This window comes from Xenopus tropicalis, chromosome 3 (assembly GCF_000004195.4).
Source record: "Xenopus tropicalis strain Nigerian chromosome 3, UCB_Xtro_10.0, whole genome shotgun sequence".
NCBI classification, from domain to species: domain Eukaryota; kingdom Metazoa; phylum Chordata; class Amphibia; order Anura; family Pipidae; genus Xenopus; species Xenopus tropicalis.
In genome coordinates, this window is record NC_030679.2 from 31,440,359 (window position 1) to 31,467,457 (window position 27,099).

General features: G+C 38.7%; 2 protein-coding genes across 3 annotated transcripts in view; both read right to left on the minus strand.

The window, feature by feature from the left end:
- Positions 1-6,410: 6,410 nt before the first annotated feature.
- On the minus strand, positions 6,411-16,936 carry nme5 (NME/NM23 family member 5). The gene is given in 6 exon segments (NM_001079151.1): positions 6,411-6,714; positions 7,431-7,549; positions 9,873-9,973; positions 13,316-13,521; positions 13,911-14,066; positions 16,873-16,936. Coding segments are annotated over 5 exon segments (645 nt in total). The 5' UTR covers positions 14,040-14,066; positions 16,873-16,936; the 3' UTR covers positions 6,411-6,624.
- Positions 16,937-19,051: 2,115 nt separating this feature from the next.
- The window catches only part of myot (myotilin), a 30,914-nt gene continuing 22,866 nt past the window's right edge, over positions 19,052-27,099 (minus strand). The window contains 4 exon segments of one of the 2 annotated variants that reach the window (NM_001017159.3): positions 19,052-19,741; positions 21,492-21,625; positions 23,322-23,487; positions 25,520-25,727. In NM_001017159.3, coding sequence (NP_001017159.2) covers positions 19,569-19,741; positions 21,492-21,625; positions 23,322-23,487; positions 25,520-25,727 — 681 coding nt within the window. In that variant the 3' untranslated portion in view covers positions 19,052-19,568. 2 annotated transcript variants of the gene reach the window in all.

The window sequence follows — 27,099 nt, forward strand, 5'->3', positions numbered from 1 at the left end:
CTGCAAATTATAGGAGATAATGCGGCATTGTGGGCAAAGATACATTTTCATTTGCACGTGTCTTTAGGCAAAGGGGGAACAGTGTAGGGAATAGGGCCCAGTCTGTAAGGCAGTTATAAATATATATAAATAAATTATATCCTAGTTTTCTAAAGGGCACGTTTTGTTGCCAACAGAAAAAAATGCCTGAAAAGCATCAAAAGTGTCCTGCTCTGAACCACTTCCACCACCGAATACATAAAAATGTGGAAGGCACCACACAAAACCCCCAGTGTCAGTGCCTTAAAAGAGCAAAAAGCAACCAAAAAGACAGTTATTAAAAACTCAAGATCCCATTTTTTCCACGATTGAAGATAACCACAGCCAAAAGCAAGATCTCAAATTTGTGTTTTCCCAAAGTTCAGTTTTTAGATTTATTAGTTGAAAAGAACTCAGCTATTTAATCCAGAAGCTAAACCCGGCTGGGCATCTATATAAGTAAATGAGAGGTATCATTTCAACATTGAGCCTATTTTATTTCTTTTCCTCAATCGCTTGATGGATGAATGGAACCATGTGATTTTCGTGATGGTCAACATTTTCCAGTTCCAGTTTATAAATATGCGAGTGATTGAGAAAAAATTCATGGGTGGATTTTAAACAGTTTTAAAAACTTGTATTAACAAAAAAACAAAAACAAATAAATCTGCCTATTAATGTAAGTGCTGAAGCAAAAAAGGGTAAGTTACATTTTAAACCTTTAGGTGGGGGTGCAATGAGGTTGTGAGCACAAATTACATATAGACATGTAAATGTAACTAGTATTAATGCTTGGAATGTAAGAACTGGTATTAATACTTATTTGGGGTGTAGAAAGTATTGCATCTTTATTGGAAAATGTCTAGATCCAGATGTTTTTATGTAACTGTTTTACATGACCTTGTAATAAGGTATGGGGGCCCCTCACCAAACATTAGGCCACAAAGGAACCTTGATCCCCTGTAGGTTTCTGGTAAAAGGATTATAAAAGCCGAGAATGACTATTGGAGGTGATAAGGACAGTTGTGTATAGGCAGCCTTGGACAATAGCAGTTTAGGCAAGAATGAAACTGCAAGTCAAACCAGTAACACCCTCCCAGGGACTATGATCCGTATCCATGTACCAGCTCAAATGCAACAGCACAAGTACAGTTATGTGCAATAAAGCTGTCTGGGTACGGGGCTCAGGGGTATCGCTACCTCAGGGATCCCCAACCTTTTATACCTGTGAGCCATATTTAAATGGCAAAAGTGCTGGGGAGCAACACAAACATTAAAAGGGTTCCTGGGGGTGCCAATAAGAGCTATAATTGGCTACTGAATAGCCCCTATGTGTACTGGCAGCCTACAGGAGGCTCTGTTTAGCATTATACTTGGTTTTTATGCAACCAAAACTTGCCTCCTTACCAGAAATGTAAAAATAAGCACCTACTTTGAGGCCACTGGGAGCAACATCCAAGGGGTTGGGGAGCAACATGTTGCCCCTGAGTCACTGGTTGGTAATCACCTCATACCAGAACCGAGCACAGTGATATGGCAGTGGGGGGGAGCAGAGACTGCCCTGCAGAAAGGCTTTTAACCGACCACTGGACCTCTGGTCAGATTGTTACAAAAGCTTAAAAAGCATTTTTCAAGATACTAGCACAAAAGTGACAAAGAAAGCATCTTATTCTTACCAGAGGATCTCTATAAGGAACACTTAAGAAATATTGCCTGATATTGCAGTGTAACTAGGATATGGGGTTCTGGAACACTGTATGAACACTGGCACTGACATTTGCTGACTAAAGCTTAAAGGAACAGTAACACCAAAAAATGAAAGAGCTTTCAAGTAATAAAAATATAATGCACCCTGCACTGGTAAAACTGGTGTGTTACAGTAACACTACTATAATTTATATAATAAGCTGCTGTGTAGCCATGGGGGCAGCCATTCAAGCTGGAAAAAAGGAGAAAAGGCACAGGTTACATAGCAGATAACAGATAAGTTCTGTAGAATACAATAGTGTTTTATCTGTTATCTGCTATGTGCCTGTGCCTTTTCTCCTTTGAATGGCTGCCTCCATGGCTACATAGCAGCTTATTTATATAAATTATAGTAGACTTTCTGAAGTAAACACACAACTTTTACAAGTGCAGGGCAGCAGCACATTATATTTTAGTTACTTTTATACACTTTCATTTTTTGGTGTTACTGTTTCTTTAACTGGGCTAGAAATGCTACACATATAGAGAAGACTTACCATATAAACACAGTGAAAAAAGAACACAAAAGTACGCCCAATTATTTTCTGAAACCTCAAATAGTTGGGATTAATTAAAAGAAAAAAACTCATTAAAAAATATTTTTAATAGGGCAAAATTCTGAATGAGCATCTGTAGCTTTAGGCAGCCAACCAAAAGCTGATGTGGGTGCCATTTACACACTTGTCCTTATCAGAAAGATCAGATATTGTCCATAGAGCTGGCTAAAAAATTCTGATGTATTTTACCCAAAGCTTGACTGTATACTAGGGATGTAGCGAACATCGCCAAAAATGTTCGCGAACCCGTTTGCGGACTTCCGCCAAAACTCGCGAATATTCGCGAACTTTGCGAACCCCATAGACTTCAATGGGAAGGCGAACTTTAAAACCTAGAAAAGCCATTTCTGGCCAGAAAACTGATTTTAAAGTTGTTTAAAGGGTGCCACAACCTGAACAGTGGCATGCAGGAGGGGGATCAAGGGCAAAAATTTCTCTGAAAAATACTTTGTAAAAAAAACGCCAAAAAAAAAACCGCAAAAAAAAACGCCAAAAAAAAAACCGCAAGCTATTCCTATGTATATGCATAGGCGATAAAACGTGGTGGAAAAACCAAGGCGAAAAAAACGCGGCGCCAAAAAAAAAACGCGGCGAACCCAAAGTGAATTAGTTCGCCGGCGAACAGTTCGCTACATCTCTACTGTATACATGTACATGCTGCAGCCACTCATACACAGACGGTTGGGCATAAAGGCAATGACAGACAAGGAGATTAATCACTTGCTATAAATCTCCTCTATTGCAAGAGAAGCGGTATGAGGGAACTTTGGGCGACTAAGTGTCACGTATGTTTTTGGGAAAGCGTTTTAGGGAGGTTACTGGCCAATGGTAAAGGATATTTATTATGGTAATCTAATCTTTCATTGCTCTTTTTTTTTTCATGGCCCACAGGGAGATTAGTCACCCACAATACATCTGTAGTACCTTGGGCAACTAATCTCCCTAAAATGCTAAGTCACCTGAAGATTCCTTGTGAGGAGTAGTGCTTGTATTGTCAGGGAGATAAGTTTCCCCTGGTAGTGCAGATTTATTGTGGTTGACTAATCTCCCTGCCGGCCATGACCCTTAGGAGGAAACAAAGCAATGCTTGTGCCTTCCCACTGGTGACTCACTTTATTGCTGGTGGGAAGGCATTTCAGGGAGATTAATCGCCTGTGGTAGTTGAGATTAACTGCAGGCTACTAACAAGCCCAGACTGACAACCTGTGGATTCTGGCCAGAGGGATAGACAGTCACTATTTATTGGGCTGGTGGGGGGGCTGTTTGGGCCTCTGTGTACTTGAAATGCCAGGGCCTATTTTGACTCCCAGTCCAGACCTGGTGGCTAACGTCCCATGAGCCATGACCCTTAAGGCCAAAATTTTTCTGAGCATATTTGTGCCAGAACTATATTGTGTAGAGATTAGCTGATAACACAACATATGCCATACACATTATATAGGCCTCTGATGGCTTAGAAACAACCTTTTGCATTGTACTTATTAGGGGCAGCCGGGCACATAGGGGGGCACCCCCGATCCTACCAACAATGTGCATGTCAGAGAGCATCCTTTTCAAAAGTATATTAGAGAAAGACATAAATAAGCTGCATGTGTATTTGGTGGGGACCGGGGACCATAACACTTCTGGTGCAGTAAACCTGAGTTTTTTCAGAAATGCTGTACTGCCCTCTGTAGATGGCATATTGTCATGCAGGGAGAAAGCAACCTAACTGCTTATTGGCCTACTAGTCATTAGTGGTTTTAACAAAGTATTCTACAATGTATATATTTCATGATAATTGTTACATAGCTTGGTTCCATAGTAACCTACATCATTAATCTCAAACTCATTCTTAAAAATGTATCTGCCAGTACACCAGTCACTAGGCCTGGACTAGCAATTTGTAGATTCTGGCAATGCCAGTTGGGCTGCTGTAGATGCCATAGACAGTCACTATTTTTTGGGCTGGCGGGGGGCTATTTGGGCCTCTGTGTACTTGGAATCCTAGGGCCTGTCATTTACTTTACATAGGCCCTAGTGTAAATCAATTCAGATTTCAAATTGTAGACATTTTTTTAAATAAAGTGTAGAGGCAGTGATAGAATTAAAGACTTATTATACAAAGTGGCCTGTTTTGTTTGTTCAATTTTTTATCGTCAGGATTCCCTATTTCAGTAGATCCAGGATGAAAAGGGCTATGGTGGGTTTTTAGATTTGATATATATATATTGTAACATGATACAAATTATAATTGCAACTTTTTGAAAGTTACTAAATGTATTTCCTTAGTTTCTTATTTTAACCAGTAGATGGCAGTATACAATAGAGCATAAATGTCTGTCTTATTAGCAAAGGTAGTTTAATAAAGGGCTAGGAGAAACCCAAAACATAGCAATGAACTATGAAACGAATCAAAAAAGTCTTATTCATTTCTTTAGTTCTTCTTAAAACAATTTTCATCTGAGCTGCCTTTCACCTGTTACTATAAAAAATGTAAACTTGATATAAACTAAAGGACTCACACACAGGCCAATCCATAATGTTATCTGCCTGACTGGTCTATGTCCCAAACAGACAGATACTGTATGAGGGGCAATATTCTGCATGCCCCCCCCCCCCCCCCCTTTCTATTGCTCCAGTAATTTGGTTGATAGTTAGTAGGATTAAAACAAAACAAAGTGAAGCAGGACACTCAGGTGGGCCATTTCTGCCTGAAATCTGTTCCATGTAAACAGTCTGCATTCTTCTTTATGACTTGTATTTGCCGTGACACATTTGTAGGCATTATTTTAATTTATCGGTCCTTATGTACCATGTACTTGGGCAATTCTAAGCATACCAGATATACAGTTTCTGTACGTAAAAATAACATAAGGTGCTGTAAAATTCACAAATAAACTTTAGCAATGCTTTGGTTGTTTGAAGTAGGAAGATTTCCTCATCAATTTTGGCTTTGCCAGAATGTGTTCATACATATATATCTGACAAAACATTGTGCTCTTGGGTCCAGGTCAGCTAGGCTATTATGACACATAAACTGCAGTAAGTAGTTTTATTAGTGGGTGTTTATATGCATTATGTTCATTTGGGGGTCTCTATGGGGCATATTTATTATTCTGTGTAAAAAACGGCAAGAAAATTCGCCACACATCGCCAGGCTTCGCCGTGTAAAAATGGCGTAAAAACGGAGTAAAATCGGAATAATTGTTTTACGCGTTTTTTCTTCCACCAGAACTTATGGAAAATAACGGTGTAATATCTGGCGTTCAGATGGCGATCTTTCCCATTTATTTTACACAGCTTTTTACTCCGTTTTTTCGGCGAATTAGTTTTACACAACATAATAAATACTCCCCTATGTCACATAGTTGGGTAATTCTATGCATCTTGGGTATCAAATGGTTCATATTTAGGATGTTTTATCTTCAGTGTGCACCGGGATTCCCCAAGAAACAATCTTTGGATGTGCCTGGTACACAGCGATCCATACCTGTTTCTTCCCCCCCCCGCCCCCCTAGACATGTTCCACTTGCCCCCCCTGCTGGCATATTCTGCCTGCCTGAGTCTTCCATCCCCAGCCTACCTTTCAAGTGGGAGGGAAGACTATAGACACAGACAGAAGAATCTGGGGTTGCAGGTGGTAAATACAAAAGTGGATATATGGGTTACATGTGTCTGCTGTTGCCTGTGGCAACTGGGCAACAGAGACCACTCATTCCCAGCCTCTGTTCATTGTCTACGGGCTAGGGAATTAAAGGCAGGCCCAGATTTGTGGAAAGGCCACAAAGGCCCGGGCCTAGGGAGGCACAAGTTTAGGGGCGGCATGCCGCCCCGCCGCAACAGTTTTTTTAAATTTGGCTCCCATACGGAGCAGTCGGGACCTCTCCCCACTGCTCCGTATGGGAGTTTAAATGTGCGTTTGCACATGCGCATTGATTGCGCATGCGCACTGGGGGGAGAGGGCGCCACACGATTGCGCATGCGCACTCGTGGGGGGGCGGGTGTGGCCTCGGGGCGCCGACAAGTTAAATCCGGCCCTGAATAAAGGAGCAGCTTTAAAAGCTGTTCCCCCAGCTGAAAGTGCTGGAGAAATTAAAATCCCCATTCTGCAGCACTTAAACATTTTATTTAGTACATTTAATGAAAAACTCTTATTATGCATATAAAGGTCAAACCACACCCAATTACAGTTACATATTGTTTTTCAACAACTTATGCAGAAAAATACATTAAAAATGTAACAAACGTTGGCTGTATTACAGAGAGATCCATTGCTCCTTGCAACACTGACTGTTAAGCTTTAAAGCTTAATGCAAAACAATTATGATGCAGTAGGTTCTTCAACAAAATAACAGTCTTCCACAGCTGGTTTGTTGGGATTATGCTTGAGAAGCCAATCAGCAAGCCATATCTGCAAGGGGCAAAAAGATAAACATAAGTTACACTTTTCTTAAGGGAACATCATTCAATTATAATTTTTTAATTAATGTTTGTGTCATGCTTAGCAGAGCCAAAATGGGTTGGAAAAATGTTAGTAATTAACATCTTATTCTGTGGCTAAATGAAAAGGTTTTAATTGTTACCCATGCTGCAGTATAGGTTCGTATAGGTTCTGCCCAATCGACATCTGGCCAATTTGAGCAGGTTTGAAAATCCCATTGACAATGACCCTAGACCCTGGATAGTCTGTATAGGCCCCTATTATGAGCCAATTGTTGGCCCAGGTCCACTGTGTTGGATAAGCATGTATGGCAGGGGTCCCCAACCTTTTTTACCTGCGAGCCACATCAAAATGTAAAAACAGTTGGGGAGTAACAAAAGGATGAAAAAAGTTCCTGGGGTGCCATATGAGAGCTATTATTGGCTATTGGGTAGCCCCTATGTGGAATGGCAGCCTACAGGACCATGTATGCCCAAGTTTTATTTAGTCCCTTTGTACATGCCAGTACAGCAGATACATACGGTGAAACATTTGGGAGTGACCTGGTGTGTATTCACAGCTGTGATACTAAGGTATATAATGTGGTACTAAGGTATAAAAAAATCAAACATGTGATTAACCATAATTGTTAAGAATGCAAATTAAAAAAAATCATTGCAAAAGAAAAAGTTATTTGTGGTACTTACATATGGATCAGTTGGTTTTTGTTTGCAAAGTTCTGTGAGCCCAGCAATCAATGTTGAATTGACAAATAAATTTAAATAAGTGTTTGCGGCTTGCCCAATAGGCACAGGTTCAATAAGAGCTAAAATAGAAATGTATTAACAGATATGGTAAATATATCAGAATAGCTCTCAGTTATAAGCACAGAAGATTCTATTTCAGTTAGGGCTGTCCATCTCTAAACATAACTTAAAAAGTCATCTTAGTGCTCTTTGGATAGGAAGCCACAGTTCTTAAAGGGGACCTGTCACCCTAAGAAATAATTCCAAATCCTTTTGAATCAGGTTAGCAGAGCAAAATACACTTTACTTACACTATTTCAATTATTGAATTTATTTTGCCTTCAGTCTTGGAATTAGTAATCACAGCCAGCAGGCCGGCACCATTTTGTGTGCAGTGTTATTAAGGCAAGCTTTGTATTACCCCAAAATCTTGTGCATTTGCCATCTAGGTGATGTATAGGAAGTGCTGAATGGAAAGTTAAAGCAATTGTTATTAAAAATCTGAGCCTGCGGCATAGAGGCGGGGCAGGCAATATATGATTGACAGCTCAGATTTTTAAATACATTTATAACAGATGATTTAATTAAAAAAAGAATTTGGGTTTCATGTTTAATCTTCAAAGGACTTTTATTATACAACTTTTTATGTGTGGGTGACGGGTCCCCTTTTAAGCACTGCCACAAAGGTTTTAATAATAAACTATATTGTAATATGTTGTTTTTTTTAATCTTTTTATCTTTCTGTTATTCTTTACATTTATCTGTATTTTTGTGTTTTCCCCTGTTTTTATCCATGGGGATCATAGCAGCTGCCATTCGGTATGCTCTTCTGCTCTCAACACTATCAAAATAAAAGTCATCCTAAGGGGAAACAACAAGCAGTAACTATGGTTCTGGTTCTGGTCCTGGTCTTTTTTTCCCCCAGCATTAAAGATTGCTACACTGTAGATAAGGATAAAAAAGACACATGCCCATCATGTTTAACACACACATGGATGATAGAGGATATACAGGAGCTTCCCCTAAGTATACAAACAGCATAATACTTATGCTCCTTTTCAGTATTTATGGGCACATAATTATATGGGCAAATAATTAGAATGAATATTATATTTATTTATTAAATATTTGCTTTCACTTTTTTATTATAGTGTTATAGTGTTTAAGGAGAAGGAAAGGTAAAAACTAAGTAAGCTTTATCAGAAAGGTCTATGTAAATACAGCCATAAGCACTCACAGAAACGCTGCACTGAGTCCTCTATCAAAAGAAACACAGGATTTCTTGTCTCTTTTTTGTAAACATGATGTTCCAGGGTCTGACTTCCTCTCTCAGAAACATCCTTAATTCCCGAGGCCAGAGTCTGTGCAGTTTTCTTCTCTCTCCCCTCTCCTGCTCCTCCTCCCACCAGAATGCTAAGAAATCCCTCCCCCTCCCTTAGGAATGTGTGATCTGAGCTCTAATGGCTAGACTGCAGGCAGGAACCTATTTAAAATGGTAGCTGCTATCTTAAGCAAACAGAGAAAGCTTCTAGGGCTCTTTACTCTTTATTCTATGCTTGCTGCAGAATAAATATAGTGTTCTAGGTGGCACTAATGTGGCAAATCTACTGGCAGTAAAATGCCAAATGGTTTTCCTTCTCCTTTAAGTCAAAAAAGTTAAATTGTTGGGCTCTCATAAGCCAGCAATTCAGTTGAGAATCCTGGTCTCCTGGAGCAACCAAGCTGAGCTATTGTCAGGGACTCACAACAAAATTGGTTGCCCTGTTAAGTTTATGGAAGTGAATAAAATGTTAGATATAATAAAAAGCTATAGAAACAAAAAACACTGAACAGGCTTATTAATGGTACACTAGAATTTAATGCAAATTCTAACTTTTTCTTATGTCTTTACTTACTTGTTGCTTATTGCATGAAGCAATATTTTCCGCCATTGTTCTAAGGCTAATACAGTTCTTGCTACATTGATAAACTTTTAACACAGCTCAAAAGAACATTGAAACTGAGTTTCAGGTTAGTTTAGATACAGTATATTATGGCTCTATATCCTGGTGCACATTGTACATTTAAACAACGAAATAGATCACATTACATTATAACAGTGTGAAATGTGTGAATTCTGCAACAAAAATGTATTTGCATTACTAGAATAGAGATGAGCAAATGTCTAATGCCTAAGATTTAAGGGACACAAGCTCTTCCACTGACTCTAACACAAACAAAAAACTGGCTGGACAGGTTTGTCCTTCACTTTCCTAAAAAGGTATATGTACAAGTCTGTTTACAGTGCTAATATTTACCCCAAAATGGTAATATTATCACAAAGTTATGGGTCACTGAAACTATGGGATGAAAAACTCTGCCTGGAGTCTCCTAGTAAACTTAATATATGTTTTTCAAAATTACCTTCAGGAAACATAAATCGAATTTCTCTCTCAGCAGATGTAAAGCAGTAACTTCCATGAAGGGCATTCCGGAGGTCATCAGTCCCATATATTGCCCTTAAACTGTGATGGAAAATATTACCTGCTTAGTATCCTTATTTTTAAAATTCTACCTATTAGAACTTATACATGCATATCATAAATATGCAGTTAAAGGGGTTGCTAACCTTTAAATTAACATTTGGTATTATGTAGAGACTGTTCAAAACCTGCAATTGTTCTTCATTTTCTATTTAGCTTTCTGTTGAGTAGCTTTCTGTTGAGTAGCTCTCCAAGTTAGAATTTCAGCAGCTATCTGGTTGCTAGGGAACAATTTAACCTAGCAACCAGGCAGTGGCTTAAAAAAGAGACTATAGAGGAGGGCCTGAATAGAAAGATATTTCTTACAAAGTAACAGTTACAATAAAATTAAAGCATCACAGAGCAATAGTTTTTTTGGCTACTGGGGTCAGGGACCCCCATATGAAAGCTGGAAGGAGTCGGAAGAGGAAGGAAAATAACTCAAAAAAATATTTAAAAATAAATAAAGACCAAGTGAAAAGTTGCCAAGATTAGGGTATTCTATAACAAACTAAAAGTTATCCTGAAGGTGAACCATCCCTTTAAAGCAAGAGAGATAACTTTTAGTATGTTATAGATTGGCCTATACTCTCTTTAATAAGGTGTTACTGATTTATGATAAGGTGATACTTTTCTTTATTCTCCTTACAACTTCTAGTACTCCTCTTAATGGTTTATTATCTACCCTTTTAGAAGCTAGTATGGGCATGGCCATTTATAAACAGTTATGAGCAAATTTATTGTAAGGTTTTATTGTATTTTATTGGAATTTTCCATGGTTAAGAAATTGCAATTTATTTCAAATTCCAAATGTATTTAAAAAAAAAAAAAAGCTAATTGAAGTTTTTGAGAGTGATGATATTTAACAGACTTATCGAGAGTCGAGAAGGGTAGAATTTTTTTTCAGATTGGTTTTTCATATTTTTGAGTTATTAAGTTTTTCATAAATAGCTGCAGATATGATTTACATATTGCAAAATCTACCTCCCTGTGATGAAAAATTTAGATTTACCGTATATACTCGAGTATAAGCCGATCCGAATATAAGCCAAGGTACCTAATTTTACCTAAGAAAACTGGAAAAACATATTGACCCGAGTATAAGCCTAGGGTGGGATATGTAGCTGCTACTGCTAAGTTTCAATAATCAAATTATTTAATAAAAGGACATTCACAAGTGCTTACATGACTACCATATTAATAAACACAAGGTATGGGCTGGAAAATGAGGCGCATACAACATAAGATAACCACATGCAAGGTTGTACAGGTTAATATCTCATTTAATTTTTGTAGTGACCTAGGTAATGATAGTCCTACACAGTTTTGCCCTGTTAGGATATGTTGCCGTAACTGTATGTTATGCCATACCCGCTGGATTAATAATGCTGCAGAATGCATAACAGCACATAACCAATGTTTTGGTCTCCACTGCAATATTTTGCAGGATAAGTCTGCACTACGTTTCTTTGTACAAAATGGGAAAGAAACATATTGAAAAAAAACCATAGGTTGTTTGCCACCCATGCAAATGATTGGCCCCTTATAATATACCATATTAAATATTACCGGGGATTTTAGTCTGCATGAATACATTTAAATAATAATATGGGATTAATAATAATGGACATCATTCTGCATTCATTTTCACATGTATTTTCTATATGAAGCATTATGATGCTTTTTAAAATGTCTGAATGTGTTTGTTTACCCAAGGTGCCCAGTGATGTGTGTCTAAAGTTAGGCTTCTGTTGTTGCAGTTGTCCCAGCTGCATGAAACATTTGCAATCCCCAGTGCTTCCAGTCAAAATACTTTAATTGATATATTAATGCAGTTCAAGGACAGAGAAAAGCCTAGAAAAAGACAGCACATAATTTCCATATGAGTCAGCCAAACTCGAGTGCAAACGAACTGCCTTACATCGCACCCCCTACCTGCACCTCTGTCGGCCCTAGGATGAACCATCCATGGTCGCGCGGTGCCCGCCCCCCTTCCATGTGTGTGCAACAGTTTACTTTTCCTACCTGCACCGTATCCATACACATTTGCCTGAGCTAAGGTCGCGCTGCGCCTAGCAAACTGCAGATCCATACGAGGAATCCTCGTCCCCCGTGCTGTGCCCGGGCGCAGTACTTGTCCTACCTGCACATCCATACACATTCGCATGAGCCCCTCCCCGTGCGCGCAGCGTGACCTTCGCTCATGCGAATGTGTATGGATGTGCAGGTAGGACAAGTACTGCGCCTGGGCACAGCACGGGGGATGAGGATTCCTCGTATGGATCTGCAGTTTGCTAGGCGCAGCGCGACCTTAGCTCAGGCAAATGTGTATGGATACGGTGCAGGTAGGACAAGTAAACTGTTGCACACACACGGAAGGGGGGCGGGCACCGCGCGACCATGGATGGTTCATCCTAGGGCCGACGGAGGTGCAGGTAGGGGGTGCGATGTAAGGCAGTTCGTTTGCACTCGAGTATAAGCCGAGGATTCCTTTTTTAGCACATTTTGAGTGCTGGAAAACTCGGCTTATACTCGAGTATATACGGTAACCAAAAATGATCATTTGTTGATGGTCTGTATGACCATTACACTGTGCCAGAATATATATTCCCTGTACTTAGTCTAAGTGCTGAAACAGTTAAGTGTGTGCAATTTAATGAGTTATATTTAATAATGGATAAGTAGCTGAGCAGTGTACTATAAGAAAATCTCCATTAAAGCTTTTAAGCTCACACACAGGGCATTTGTCTGTGCTGCCATCCAGCCTTTGGCTGTCATCAATCTATCTTCAGTACTTGCAGTCCTAAAAACAATACTGTATGCCCTTTGAGCATTAATCTTTCTAAAGCTAAACAGGTGCAGAATATGTTGGCATTGTATAAATAAAGTATAATAATAATATCAGTAACCTTGTTCTGAGCTAAGGGCAGTGCAGAATGTGTGAATGCACTCAGCTCTGGGGAGGCTTGGGCCCACAATGCTACAGTTACACAATGGTTACCTGACTTAATGTTTGAGAGAGAGGCTTGAAAAAAAAAGTTTAAAAACCTCTAACCTCTATACTAGTCTCTATTTTTCTAGAGATCATGATACATCTATCTCATTCATCCAGGTCATGATATACAGTATCTAGTGGAATTAAGTCTAAAACAACTGGACTTTCACCACTCATCTGAGTGGCTTCACTCGGATGAGTGGTGAAACGTTTTCAAGGAACAAAACTCAGAAAAGTCCAGTTGTTTTAGACTTAATTTCACTAGATACTGTATAGAGATCATGATATTCCTGATAGACAAAATATAATCTTGGCATTAAACAGAAGCAGTAAATGCATTTTTCACATACCTCTCAGGATGTGTCTCCTTTGCTTTCAAGCTGTTTGTTGGTCCGATTAATTCCTTCCAGTAGGAGATGGCATTATATCTTGCCAATGTCATTGCGATTATTGGGCCTGAGCTCATATAGGCAGTCAAACTTGGAAAAAACATCTTTCCATACTGGTCTGAGTAGAAGTCGCTGCATTGCTCAGGGCTGAGATGCACTTTTCTCTTCTGTCAGAATGTAAAGTTAAAGTGTTAAAGCAGGCTTTAGCTTGCAAAAAATAAACAAACGATTGAATCACATTGAAGGGATGCAGGCCGTTGGGGCAAGGCCATATCAACAAGCCGATGTGCTCCTTGCCCCAATGGAATTTTTAAACCTGCCCAATCGACATCTGATCGATTTTCAGCCTCATATCAGTCGTGCAGGCCCATCTGAGGGTCCGATACATGGGCTGATAAGCAGCCAATTTGTCCATCGGCAGCTTCTATTGCCCCATGTATGATCACCTTTATTCTTATCTAACTACAGGCTGTAAAAGAAAGTGGTCTGCTAGAGGAAAAGTAAACATAAAACATGTGAAGCATTGTACAGTCTCAAAAAAGTAAAGCATGGATACCTGAACAATGTGGAACCCACACCGGAGTATGATATCCTCAATTTCTTCTGCTTTATGAAGGACATCTGGTTTTATTATAGCGAGAGTTCTTTCCACATAAATCTTAGGCGCTTTCATAGACTGTCCCATCGCCTGATTTTGTTCTAAAGTCATCTCCTATATTTAAAGGGAATATTAATTGTAGGTTTATTTTTTATGCTCTTTTAAAATAAATCCTGGTCCTTATAAATGCAGTAGTGAATAAAGGATCGCAGAGTTTATTATGGGGTACTTTTATACACACACACAGACACACACACACATATATATATATATATATATATATATAGGGACCCCATAATAATATTATAATATATTATGTGAGAGATGCAAGGAATACGATCATTATTTGGTGTGTTTTCCCCCAGTGTTAAAGGTGGGATACAAGTAGCACCAGGTAAAATGTCTGGTTTTGCAGCAGGTAATGCTGTGTTTTATGTTACTGGCTTTGGATAAGCCAAATGAATAGGTCCCTGGAGTGAATGGAGGGAGAGCTGGAAAGACCCTCCATTTCGTACTCCCGTTTATTGTTTTCAGTTGGCCAGCTGTAGGGAGCTGCCTGATTAGGCTGCAGGTGAGCAGCAAATAAATGGGCTGTGAGAATCACACAGTAGGGGGGTTGATTCTTGACTCAGAAGATCACTCTCAGAGCAATGCACAGGGCAGGAAGGCTGCCTGTGTTAGGAACTCCCAGAAGGAGCTGGGGGTGCCTCCTGCCACTGCGAGGAGCAGAGGGAGTTGTGACCAGGCTGATGAGTGCTGAGAGGAGTCAGCAAGGCTTAAGGTGAAGCCTGAGTGTTAACAAGTGTGAGTAACTGAGGTTGTGTCCCTGTCTCTTATGCTCCAGATCCTCTGCATGCCTTGCTAATTCCCCCAAAAATTATGAATACAGGCAGTCAGCATGTCACAATATATATATAGTCAACTTTTCTCCAGCAAAGACTGTAATTCCATCCATTTACAGTGCTTTGCATGTTCTGTGATTAACATAACTGAGATGAAAGAGAATAACAGATGTGTGCAAGGTATTGCAGGAACTGGAGTCTTGGTTGAAGGTGAGATGATTTCTGCGACAACAACACGAAGTATCAATTTCATTGTACACTGTAGCCTTATGGCTTGCGTTTTATGGAAGCACAACAGAGACCACTTCCGCACACCCTAGCACTCCAAAATACTTTTGCCCGGTGCTCACTGCTAGGGGCATCGGCACCCACCCAGAAAACCAATTGTAGAAACAAAAAGCAGAATGGCACTCAGAGCTGCAAATAAGGGAATAAACCCTTTAAAAAGTTTATTGCGGTGATGCAACGTTTCGGGCAAAGTGCTTGAAAAAGGGGTCACTTTGCCCCGAAACGTTGCATCACCGCAATAAACTTTTTAAAGGGTTTATTCCCTTATTTGCAGCTCTGAGTGCCATTCTGCTTTTTGTTTCTACAATTGCGTTTTATGGAAACTGGGGCCCTAGCACAACCATGGAAAACAGCCCCACACCATTATTCGTCCTCCACCAAACTTCACCCTCAGTATCATGTATTTGGGCAGTAGTATTCTCCAGTGTCTAATGGCTGCAACATTTACACCACTCTAGACAATGCTTGGCATTGCACATTGTGATGTTAGGTTTGTTAGTCTCTGATCACCCATACAAACACAATGATTCCTAAAATAGTTCAGAGAACTGCCATTTTAGATGGGTCAGGATACTTTTTGTCATATAGTGTAAAAGCAAAGAAGTTTGTTGTAAGCATTATAGGGTCAGAAATCCCCTTACCCTGTGAACTCCCTCCTATTGTCTCCACAATTTCTATCAATAAGGAAAGGATTTCAACCATTATTGGGATAAACCATAAAATGTTAAAGGATGTTAGACCATAAGTCTATTTTTATATAGTAATGGAAAGCCTCAGTGACTTGCCTAAATATGTTTAGAATATTTGAATAATTGTATTACCTGTAATATATAAATTTATGGTGTCATTTGTTTCACATTGCTTGCTGAATTCAGTGCATAGAAAGCAATTCACTGCTACTTTATTATTTTAGATCCCACTGGCAGTCCTCAGCCCTGTGACTATGTACCGTGTAATCTACAGTAGGGGCTCTTCCCTAAATATATATATTTTAAAGTTATTTGTACATGTATAGGACCCCTTATCCGGAAACCCACTATCCAGAAAGTTCTGAATAACGTAAAAGTCCATCTCCCATAGACTCCATTATAAACAAATAATTCAAAATCTTAAAAATGATTTCCTTTTTCTCTATAATAATAAAACAGTACCTTGTACTTAATCCCAACCAATATGTAATGAATCCTTATTGAAGAGAAAACAATCCTTTTGGGTTTATTTAACATTTATATGATTTTTAGTAGACTTAAGGTATGGAGATCTAAATTATGGAAAGATCCCTTATCCGGAAAACCCCAGGTCCTGAGCATTCTGAATAACAGAACCCATACCTGTATATGTAAACTGGTTCTGACAGTACTGAAGTAACACAAGCAGAATAAAGTCCTGACCTGTGACCTGTGAAGTAGCATAAAGGTGCTGTAAGTGCACTGTTTCAGGAGTCAGAACCAGCAGTACAGCAAGAGACAGAGACTGATTTTTCAATAGCAGCTATATTACTGATCACCAATGGGATTTTTTTTAAATGAGTTCTATGGAATATTGCTTAGAATGATATGTTCTTGCATTATGAGACATTATGTCTATATGCAGTCTCTTACTCAAATAAAAGCAAACACCCATGGGAACACACAGCCCAAGCAAGAATCCTTTCGGTAGACAATACCGCGATACCAACCATATCTGTACCTATAGTGAGGTGCCTTCGAACCCGAAGAGTAATTCTTTAAGAAAACCCTGAAATATGTAACAATATGTAAAAATACAAAACAACAAGTTTCCGCACTTACAAATGTTACTGATTCGGAACAACGAGTCCCAGTCCAATTCAGCCGCTTCCCCTGAGAGTAAGCTTCGCAGGTCTCCAGTTCTGCCTCACGTCATATTCCCTCGACATTGTCCTCAGTTGCTAAGGTGATGCGTGTTGCGGTTGCTATAGTTACTGGCATAACCAACCATCCCAAGAGAGGGCGCTAAACAGCGCTTCGCTGGCATGATCTCAGTTACAATCAGCATTATCACAAACTGCAAATAAAATGGAATTTTAATTTATATTAGGAAATGATGCTGATACTTTTGTTGTTATCTGTAGTTCACCTAGGGCTGGGTCATGCATTAAAATAAACATTTTTACATTACAGAGTGGGTGTTGGTGAGGGTGTGACCTAGTCGTAGCCTTTGGTCAGGCAGGTTAGGGTTGAATTTGGGCGACCTTTACTGGTTTGGGCTGGATGTGGGTCAAACTGGGGTACTCCCATGTCTTGGAACCAAAGGTGGTGTGCAAGGCTGTATATAGGTCCTGCCAGTGGAAATGACTCCGCAGGAACTCTCCAGCAGGGACTGGGGGGATGTTTTATTTTTTTCCTAAAAACCAAAGTCTGCTATAAAGGCACCCAAGGGCCACCCCACAAAAACTGTTGCCCTAGGCGCAGGCATGCCTATATATAAATCTGCCCCTTGTTGGGTGCAGGTCCTACAGTGGCAACATTTTTTGGGTTAGGGACTTGGCAGACAGGATATGCCATCCCACCGCCTAGAATGTAAATCGCCGGTGGGATGGCATACACAGCGTCGAAATCACCAAAGTTTCCTCTCAAGGCCACTTCAGCAATTTCGGCAAATCGCCGTGCCACGCGTGCCATCCCACCGGCGATTTACATTCTAGCTGGTGGGATGGCATTTCGGGGAGATTAGTCGCCCGCGACAAGGGAGATTTGTCGCGGGTGACTAATCTCCCCATCTGTCACGGCCCTTAGGGTAAATTGCAGGTTTTGTGGGTTAGAGTGGGGGTGCAGGTTGAGTCTTTCCTGACCCTCACATCATTTGTGTAACCATATAAACCATTCACAAAAAGATATCATCTGCCTCACAGCTGAAACAAGTAGCTGGTTACAAGTAGCAATGTGTGTCATAGCTCTTAAAATAACTCCCAAGGATTCTTTTGTTTTTCAACTTTTTAACCATGGTAGATATACAATGAAAGAGGGCACTTCCACCATACAATATACTTAACGAGCATGTTTACTACAAATCATAAAACTTATCTTTTTGATAACTAAGTTATATAACAAAAACAGACAATTCTATCTAATTCATGCAGTGTACGGTTGATAGTTGACCTTGAAGAGCTATTCATATATGCAGAAAAGTTAACAAGGCTATTCATAAACAGCAGGGAAGTCAGCACTTCTGTATTTTCCCAGATTTCATACCTCCCAATGCAAAAATGTGGTTTAACCACCCCTATATCTGCCAATTTGTACCTCTAAGCCTGCCCCAATCAGCCTTCCCCCCCCCCCCCTCCCCTTTGGGGACCATTGGGAGAGAGGTGACGAGGCCTGCAGTAAATATATGTGACAAGTGAAAGGGAAATTTTTTGTGGCAGAAAAGTGTGTTTTTTTCAGGGCACAGAATAAACACTTTGCTTTGTTTAGGAAATTGTGATTGCATTTTATAGAAATTCCTATGATCATTTTAGTATTTTTTTTCATGGTTCATTGTGATATAGCAGAGACAGGACTCCTGTAACATTAAGTAGGGTAGCCAGTGCAGGAACTCCTAAGTGTAGCAGAAAAGAGCTACATCTGGAGCAACTGCAAAGATCAAAGCAGGACAATACAACAAACATGCTGTTGCTGGTCCCAGCAGATGCTAATGTTTGGGCATAAATACAAATGGATAAAGATTAACTAAGGGGAGAAAAAGAAATCAGAGAATATTGAGGAAAGAAAGAGAAAGTAAAATAGATGGACAGAGGAAAAACAGAACAGAGAACGGGATAAGATAGTTTAACAAAGGATAAATTAGAGGAGAGAATATGTTAAAGCTGAGAAAAAAAAAATAAAGAACAGGAATAGAGATGAAAACCGAGAATTGTACTACTGACTTCCTTTATCAGTTTCCTTTACTGAAAAGCAGAATAAGGCCCTTTAAAAAATAATGCAGCCTGAGAGACACAAAACCAAGAGGCACATTTATTATATTACATTTATTAAATTAAATTACATTTAATAATTAATTACATTTAATTTTTACTCAGATTTTCAAAAAAAAGTTCAGCAACTAAAACCTGCCAAGCCTCTATAGAAATCAATGGAAAATTTAGTTTTTTTTCCATAGCTCAAAGAAATCAAGAAAATATGCAACCAAGAAAAAGAAAATCATGATAAAAACCTCAAATTTGAAAACTGATCAGCCTCTAATAGTTTTTTGTTAAATTAAAAAGACAGAGTTTAACACAGAGTAACTTTATTTGGTAGTTTTGAATTAATACATTCCCAATACAATCTCATAAATAACTGTTAAAAAAAAGTCTGTGTATGCAATTGATATCCTAATATACTGTTATACTATTATGTTTTTAAAAAAATATTACACAGCAATGAAACACAGCAATGAAAACAGTCATGTTTTCTGTTTACAGGGATAGCATATTTTTACTACATCTTAGGATCAAAGATAGCTTATTTTTACTAAAATCTGCCACTTAAAGTTCTTCACTTTCGAGAAGTCCAGGGTACGTAGGCTGAGAGTTCTGGTCCTTTTCCAGTGAATAAGCCTCTTGCACATCCAACCCTTTCATATTGAGTGCTGAGTACCTGCTAAAAGTTGGTTTAACCTTAAGTTGTTTCACACTTGGCATCTGTTTGTTGACAATAGCTGAAATCAAACATAAAATAATGTGTTTACATAGTATTATTTAATGATAACTGTCTCTATGTGTGTTTTAGCAGAGGCAATTCTCAGTATTGTCTATGGCAGGGTATTTCTGGCATTTAGTAGCCATGACAAGTAGCTGCTACTAAGTAGCTCTGTGTGTCTTCACCCTTAAAAGCAAACATCTTATTGGTTTCTACAGGATTGCATTTCGGCAAACACTGCACCTTTTATTACATAGGGGGTTAATGTGTGAGAACTGTTTCATGCTTTCATTTTCTTTTAATTATATGTATAGAGAGCTCAGTAAACAATAGAAAACTCTACGTGCAGTTTAGGCTTCCTTCCTCTGCTTAGAAGCAAAAATCAAAAAGCATCAGTTCTGCAAGGCTTATTAGTAATCAGTTTGAAGAGAAATGGCACGCACTGCCTTGGTCCACTCCTGATTAGTAATCAGGTTTTGAATCATGATACATATTTTATTTGACCTGCTCACTGCTTAGCACAGCACAAGCAATGTATAATTCTATATATTGTATATGCTATATGAATGTTCCATATAATGTTATATTATATTCTATAATTCTATATATATTTTTTATAGGTTTGGGCACCCATAACATGCATATATTTCATAGTCAGTAAGTTAACAGTTCAGCTGTATAAAGTGGTGGAAGCCAATCTGAACTGATTAGTATAGCAATGCAGCATAATTCATTTGTGTTAAACTGTCGTTACTGTGATTCTAGTGACAGAAACAGTAGCACATTTAGCACATACATCTTACATTAATAGAAGCCTATAGATAAGGGTATCGAAGCATTTGTAATAAGAAGTGCATTAAAAGCAGGGGCGCTCTTGCCATGACACAAGGTAAGAACCTTGCATCAAGCAGCAGCACCCCACAAGTTACCAGGGTGGCACAAAGCTGTGAAAGCTACCTCAGGGCAGCAGAGGGGCAAGAATAAGTTGTGTGCGCTGAGTGCAAATATTTATTCAAGTATTAGGAAAGTATTTGGCAAACTTATGCTTGTATCCTGGTAGTTTATCCATATAACAAAAATAATATCTTTGAAGATGTTTTAAAAAGGATTTTTATTACTAGTAACCACCACTAAACAAGTTTTTGCATTGTTACATGATCTTTTAGGGTGCATTGAGGGTTCTTAAAGGAGACAGAGAGGCATAATCACTGGGGTGCAAAATCCTGAGACCCCAGACCAGCACTCCTGGTCACTGAAAACTGCAACGGCCCATCAATAATAGAGTCAAAATCAAAAAGCCGGTTTTTCACTCATTCTATGCTTGTGCACCCCACAAAGATGTGGTGCTCCTACAGTAATATCCAGTGCAGTAATACAGTAATACAGTAATAAGCCAGTGCAGTTTTCAGCAAAAAACTGATTATCATTTTGACACCCCATCAGTGATAATGCCTTTCCTGCTCCTTTAACTATTAAAATTCAACCAATATTTGTTGCTTTTGTCACTTAACTTCTGTATATGTTGATGACAGGTTGGTCATAAACCTTTAAATTACCTTTTGAAAATGTTGTTTAAATATGTGATAGTATCTATAAGGGGAGAGGAAATATTTGCCCCTTTTCTTTTAAAATATATACAGAAAAATGGATTATGGAAAAACATTCACTGAATGGTTCAAATTAAGAACAAATACAAGTAAAGAATTGGTATAAGTAAATTAGCAGAGCATAAACAAACCACAAACAATTTTCAGTTCTGTATCTCTTACTTGCAACATCAAGACGTGCATGGCAAGTTGCAACGCCTGCTTCATTTACTGCTGATATGGTGTACCATCCGTCATCTGTTTTGTTTACATTGTATATCACAAGGGAAACTCTCCCACTATCATCTTGGTATAACCTGAAATAGTATAGGTATACAGCAGTAAATAATACGATTAAGGATGAATGTTATAGGATTAGTTGGTGTAACTCAATGTGTGTCTTGTCACATGTGTGCAATCTTGGAACAGTGTTTCCAGCAAGCATTCACTTGTACGGGAAGTAGGTGGGTTTTCTTTTTGGAATGCGAATAGCAGATTATAAGGAGGCAGTTTATATGAGTGAGGGGAGCTGAAAACTTGAGGGAGATAAGGCTGCTCACTATTCAGCCACTGGCAGGGGCTAATAAAGTAAGGGGTACAGATGGGAAAAGAGAGACAAAGGCATGTTACAGAAGGGGATGGAAGGCAGGGTGGCTGTTCCACAACTAGCCAGAAACAACAGATTTGCCATTTTGGGTGAAGTTGTTGGGAAGACATCTGAATTAATATGTATAGAGCAAGTGGACTCTCAGAGCACCCTGGGATGCTGCTTCTCTAGGACAGGAGGGGATGTAATATTAAGAAAAAAAGAAAGCCCAGACTGGCAATCTGTGGATTCTGGTAAATGCCAGAGGGGCTGCTGTAAGATGCCATAGACATTTAGACTGTTTAGGCCTTGGTGAACTTGAAATGTCAGGGCCTTTTCTGAATCCCAGCCTGGGCCTGAAGGAAAGGCAGGTTGTAGTAATAGTCCTCCATGCTGAAGTGTCTGTTGTTTGCCAGGCACTAGAGTTTGACATCCGGTCATGGTACACATTAGCAAAAATTAAAAAGTTAGAGGAAGAGGGGAAGTCCTGAAAAATGATTTAAGAAAATGAAGCAAAAAGTTAAGGCAAGAATTTCTCAGGTATTTATTTCAGAGATATTTATAGCGAGAGCTGTGAAGTTGTGGAACGCTTTCGCTAAAGTTATTGTACTGGCAGATTTTTCAAATAAGCTGCATGCCTTTTTAGAAGGTCATCTACTTGGATTTTGCCAAAGCTTTTGATACAGTTCTGCATGAACCTTTGTTTCCTAAACTAAAGCTGGCCATACACGTGGCGATCCGACGATGTTTCGTACGACCATCGGTCGCACGAAACATCGTCAGATCCGCCACACACCATTCAGGGCTGAATCGGCAGGTAAGGAGGTAGAAACAATAGGATTTCTACCTCCTTCTGCCGATTCAGCTCTGAAGGGAGAATTTTGGTCAGGCGCCTTCTATGGCGCCCGATCAAAATTTTCTAACCTGGCCGATCGACGAGCCGACCGATTTCAGCAGCTTCCTGCGACATCGGTCGGCTCGCTGACATACCATACACGCACCGATTATCGTACGAAACGAGGTTTCGTACGATAATATCGGTGCGTGTATGGCCACCTTAAGGTGAATGTCAATGGGACATTCTCTATTTGTAGCATGGTTCTTAGTGGGGTTCTGTATGGTTTTGTATATGACTGAAACTAACTTTATAATAACTAAATCGAACTTCCCTCTGATACAGTTCCAAACATATGAATATGCATTCGACTATCCATCCTTAAAAGGGCAGTATATCCCCTTTTCCACATTAGTTTAATGAATATAATTATGAAATATGTATGTTTTTGTTATTTCACTTATTAAAAAAACAAATGCACTTCATGAAGCAGTCAAATATATTGTGCTTTAATTCTGAATTATATAATACCTGTATTAAGAAAACTGTGTATGGAACCAAAAATGCTGATAGAATCTTGTAATATATTTACCTTATCCGGTCAGTATTATAACGTAGCATCTCATTGTTTTTTTTCAGCAATATCTGTGGTTGTGGAATGGCGGAGATCAGACATTCTATTTTTATATTCTCTCCTTCAATTGCTTTTATTGCTGCTGGCTTTTGAATAAAGCATGGAGGCCTTTTGCGTTCCTGTGCTGAAAAAGTTTTATTACATTGTAAGCATAATTTTACAGAAAACATATATTCTCAACAGTTCATATCTCCTGTATTTTCCACAGTACAGTATGTTACAAAATAGTAATGATAAAGCCAAATACTGAATAGGCTTGTGTTCACATTACTTGGAAACATAAAATGCTGAACAGTTATCAGTATGACACACACCAAAATTCCACATTAGGCGCTGAAGTGACAACAATTTAGTAGAAATATTAAATATTAAATACTACAGAAAAGTCTGCCATTTACTTTACTGGGAAGTGGCTGCTGGCAAGAAATTGTATTTTGATCTGTGTGGTGTCAAATGAGATAAAAAACACTGGTATTAATTCCAAGCTACACCTAAGGAGGCAGGTCTGGACTGGTAATCAGGATATAAGGCTTTCAGTACCACCTCTATGCTGATGATACTCAGATCTATCTTTCCTCTCCTAATCTCAACCCAGAGCTTCTAACTTGTGTCTCTTCCTGCCTGTCCTCCACTTGGATGTACCGACATTACCTTAAATTAAACCTCTCTAAGACTGAATTGGTTCTCTTTCCCCCATCCAACGCCCACATTGTTCCCGAGGTATTTATAAAGGTTAACAATTCTACCATCACTCCTCATATCCAGTCACTTATCAAATCATGTCACTTTCACCTAAGAAATATTTCCAAAATACGATCATTTATTACCCAAGATGCTGCCAAAATGAATATTCTGGGCTGTCTGTCAAAAGTCTCCTTATCTCATTTAGTTTGCTGAACTTTGTAACTGTTTCTGGCTGTTCAGTGCAGCTTGTAAGGAGATCAAAGAGTAATGTAGAATTAGTTTTCTGGAGATCGGGCCCAGTTGGGAGATATGCAGTTCCCATAGTAGTCTGAATAGCTAAGAGCTGGTCCTGATTTAAAGTTGAGAGGGGGCCTTGTTTCCTTTTTCCAGGTCAAAGTATTTCCCTGGCAGTTCTGTATTTGCCCAGGGGGTGTCAGGATCCCCTAGTCTATATTAAGGGATGTCACCATGTGCTTGGCCTATTTATGTTTATTTACACTTGCTGTAGGGGGTGTTAGGTGCCAGAAAGCCTGAGGTGGAGGTAGCGCTCAATAGTGGCAGAAGTATAAGGACAGTTTCTGTAATAGAGCACTTTAGGAGTGAGAAATAGAATCAGAAAAGTTAGTAGAGCAGCCAGTAATACCTGCATTTGGCCACCTGTTAGGTCTATTGATCTCTTTGCATTCTGCACCCATGGACTATTTCCTTTACTCAAATTCTCTCATACTGTCAAATTGACAGTTAATACAGATATATACAATAGAACATGTTCTGTAGCGCACAGCCACATAGAATGCGTATTTGGGAGAATTTGTTTTGTTTTGTGTTATTTACGAAGGTGCAGTAAAGTAAAACTTAATTTTCTCACTTATTGTTGTCTGTTCAAAACAAATTATTTATAGGTTGCTATTGGTAATACACTTGTGCAGAAATCAGCCCTTTTTACTACAACTTATTGATGTTAAAAAACATTTTGATGTAGGGTGGTATAAAACACCTGGAATGGGGGGTTAAGACTTGGTGTTCAATAGTTGGTGTCAACATACATTTAAAGGGGCAGTATACCCCATTTTTCAACATGAGTTCATTAAGTACTACGGTTAGGTCCCCCATTAGTTAACATAATGAATGTATAACATTAGTTTAATGAATAGGGCATGCACTAACTTGTGCTATTGTTTTTATTTCAATATATATGTTTTTTTATTATTTGCATTACTTTTTACTTTAAGTTCTTACAACCATAATCAAAACAAATTAGTGGTCCACTGAGAAGCCTCTGTATAAACCAACCCATTCCTTCCCACAGCTAAAGCCTTTGTTAGACTTTGAGTTAAAGAGCAGCTCATTATACAGAAGGCATCTCACTGAACTCAGTGTGCTGGGTTGTGGTAGCCACTGTTAACTCTGAGAGTTAGACCTCAAAAGTTCTGTATTTTGCATGTAAAAAAATTAATCACTTAATCACTTACCTAGTACATCTAGTTGCAATGTAAATGTTGATTTTCCAGCACGGTTAGATGCCACACATTTATACAATCCAGCATCATAGGTTTTAACTACTTCAAATATAAATGAATGAACACCTTTCTCAGACACTATGAATTTGTGGAAGTCATCGGCTTGGACAGCTTTCCCATTTAAATACCATGAAACATCTGGGACAGGCACACCTGCCACCTGAAAAATCATTGATATATTGAAAAATAAGAAAAAAACAAGATATACTTAATGTATAATGTACAATGAATAACTAACAAGTCTGCATTTCATTACAACCATACACTCCTTTTTTTGGTATGCATTGTAATAATTTGGTGGGTTACTTTTCTTAACTTGCCCACTTAAAAAATGAGTTCTGCTCTACTTACTGCATTTCAGCAAACACAAGATTAGCTGTTCTGAGGAGCCCAATGTTGTGTCCCCAGTGTCTAATGCAAGGTACAGATATTTTGACTTTTATTTTAGTTCTATATCTTATTTAGAAATGTGGTAATACAGACATGATTTTATACCAAATAATCCCCCCTGAGTTGCATTCTATATCCAATTATTTTAAAAGGCACACATCATTCTGCTTATAGTAAAGGTGCTGGTTACATTCAGGCTTCTAAAAGGAAAAAAGTAACCCTTAAAGACTGAGCTGAAATATGGAGTAAAAGACTCTGGTGGGTGGGAACATAAACAGTATGTAAAATACACTACACAACTATTATAAATGTAGCATAGTATCAAAACACAGCACATTGTTGCAGATCAGTATAATAACAGGAAATCCTTTATTTCTCTGGGCTACAATTTAGGCATGGGATTACCTTCAGAGGAAAAACAATTAAGACCAAAAGCCGCCTGAAGGCCAAATAATTCTCAAAGATAGATCACAAGAAAACAAAAGAACAATTAAAAAATTAAAAGCTTGGAAAACCTGAAAAATGTTTAGATTTATGCTAATGCCAGGGACTGGTCTGATTGCCATCTTGGAGTCAGGAAGGAATTTTTTCCCCTCTGCGGCAAATTAGAGAAGCTTCAGATGGGGTTTTTTGCCTTCCTCTGGATCAACTAGCAGTTAGGCGGGTTATATATAGGCATTATGGCTGATCTTGATGGATGTATGTCTTTTTTCAACCTGATTTACTATGTTACTATGTAATTAATCCCTAGTCCAGGACTCAAAATATGGACTATGTACTGAAAAGGTAGATACCAACCTAGTCTCACTCCTTCCTTCTTGGTCTTTCTTGTTTTCAGCAGTTCAAAATTGTAACACTAATTTTTCTTACTGATAATCTTACATTGCGATTCACGTTATTTACTTTCCTATTTTATTTCTAACGTTTTACTCTCTCACCTTTTCCATTTCCATATTTCTTTGCCTCGGTGCTTTACAAGTGTTGTTATTGTGGTAATTCTATTTTCTGTGCATTATTCCTGTACTTTGCTTTGACATAAAATTCTGTTTATTGATAACAACGATACAGTTATGCAAAAATAAGAATTTTAAAAATATGCTAGGAACTGGATGAGGGGTTGTGTTAAAAAAAAGTATAGTGTG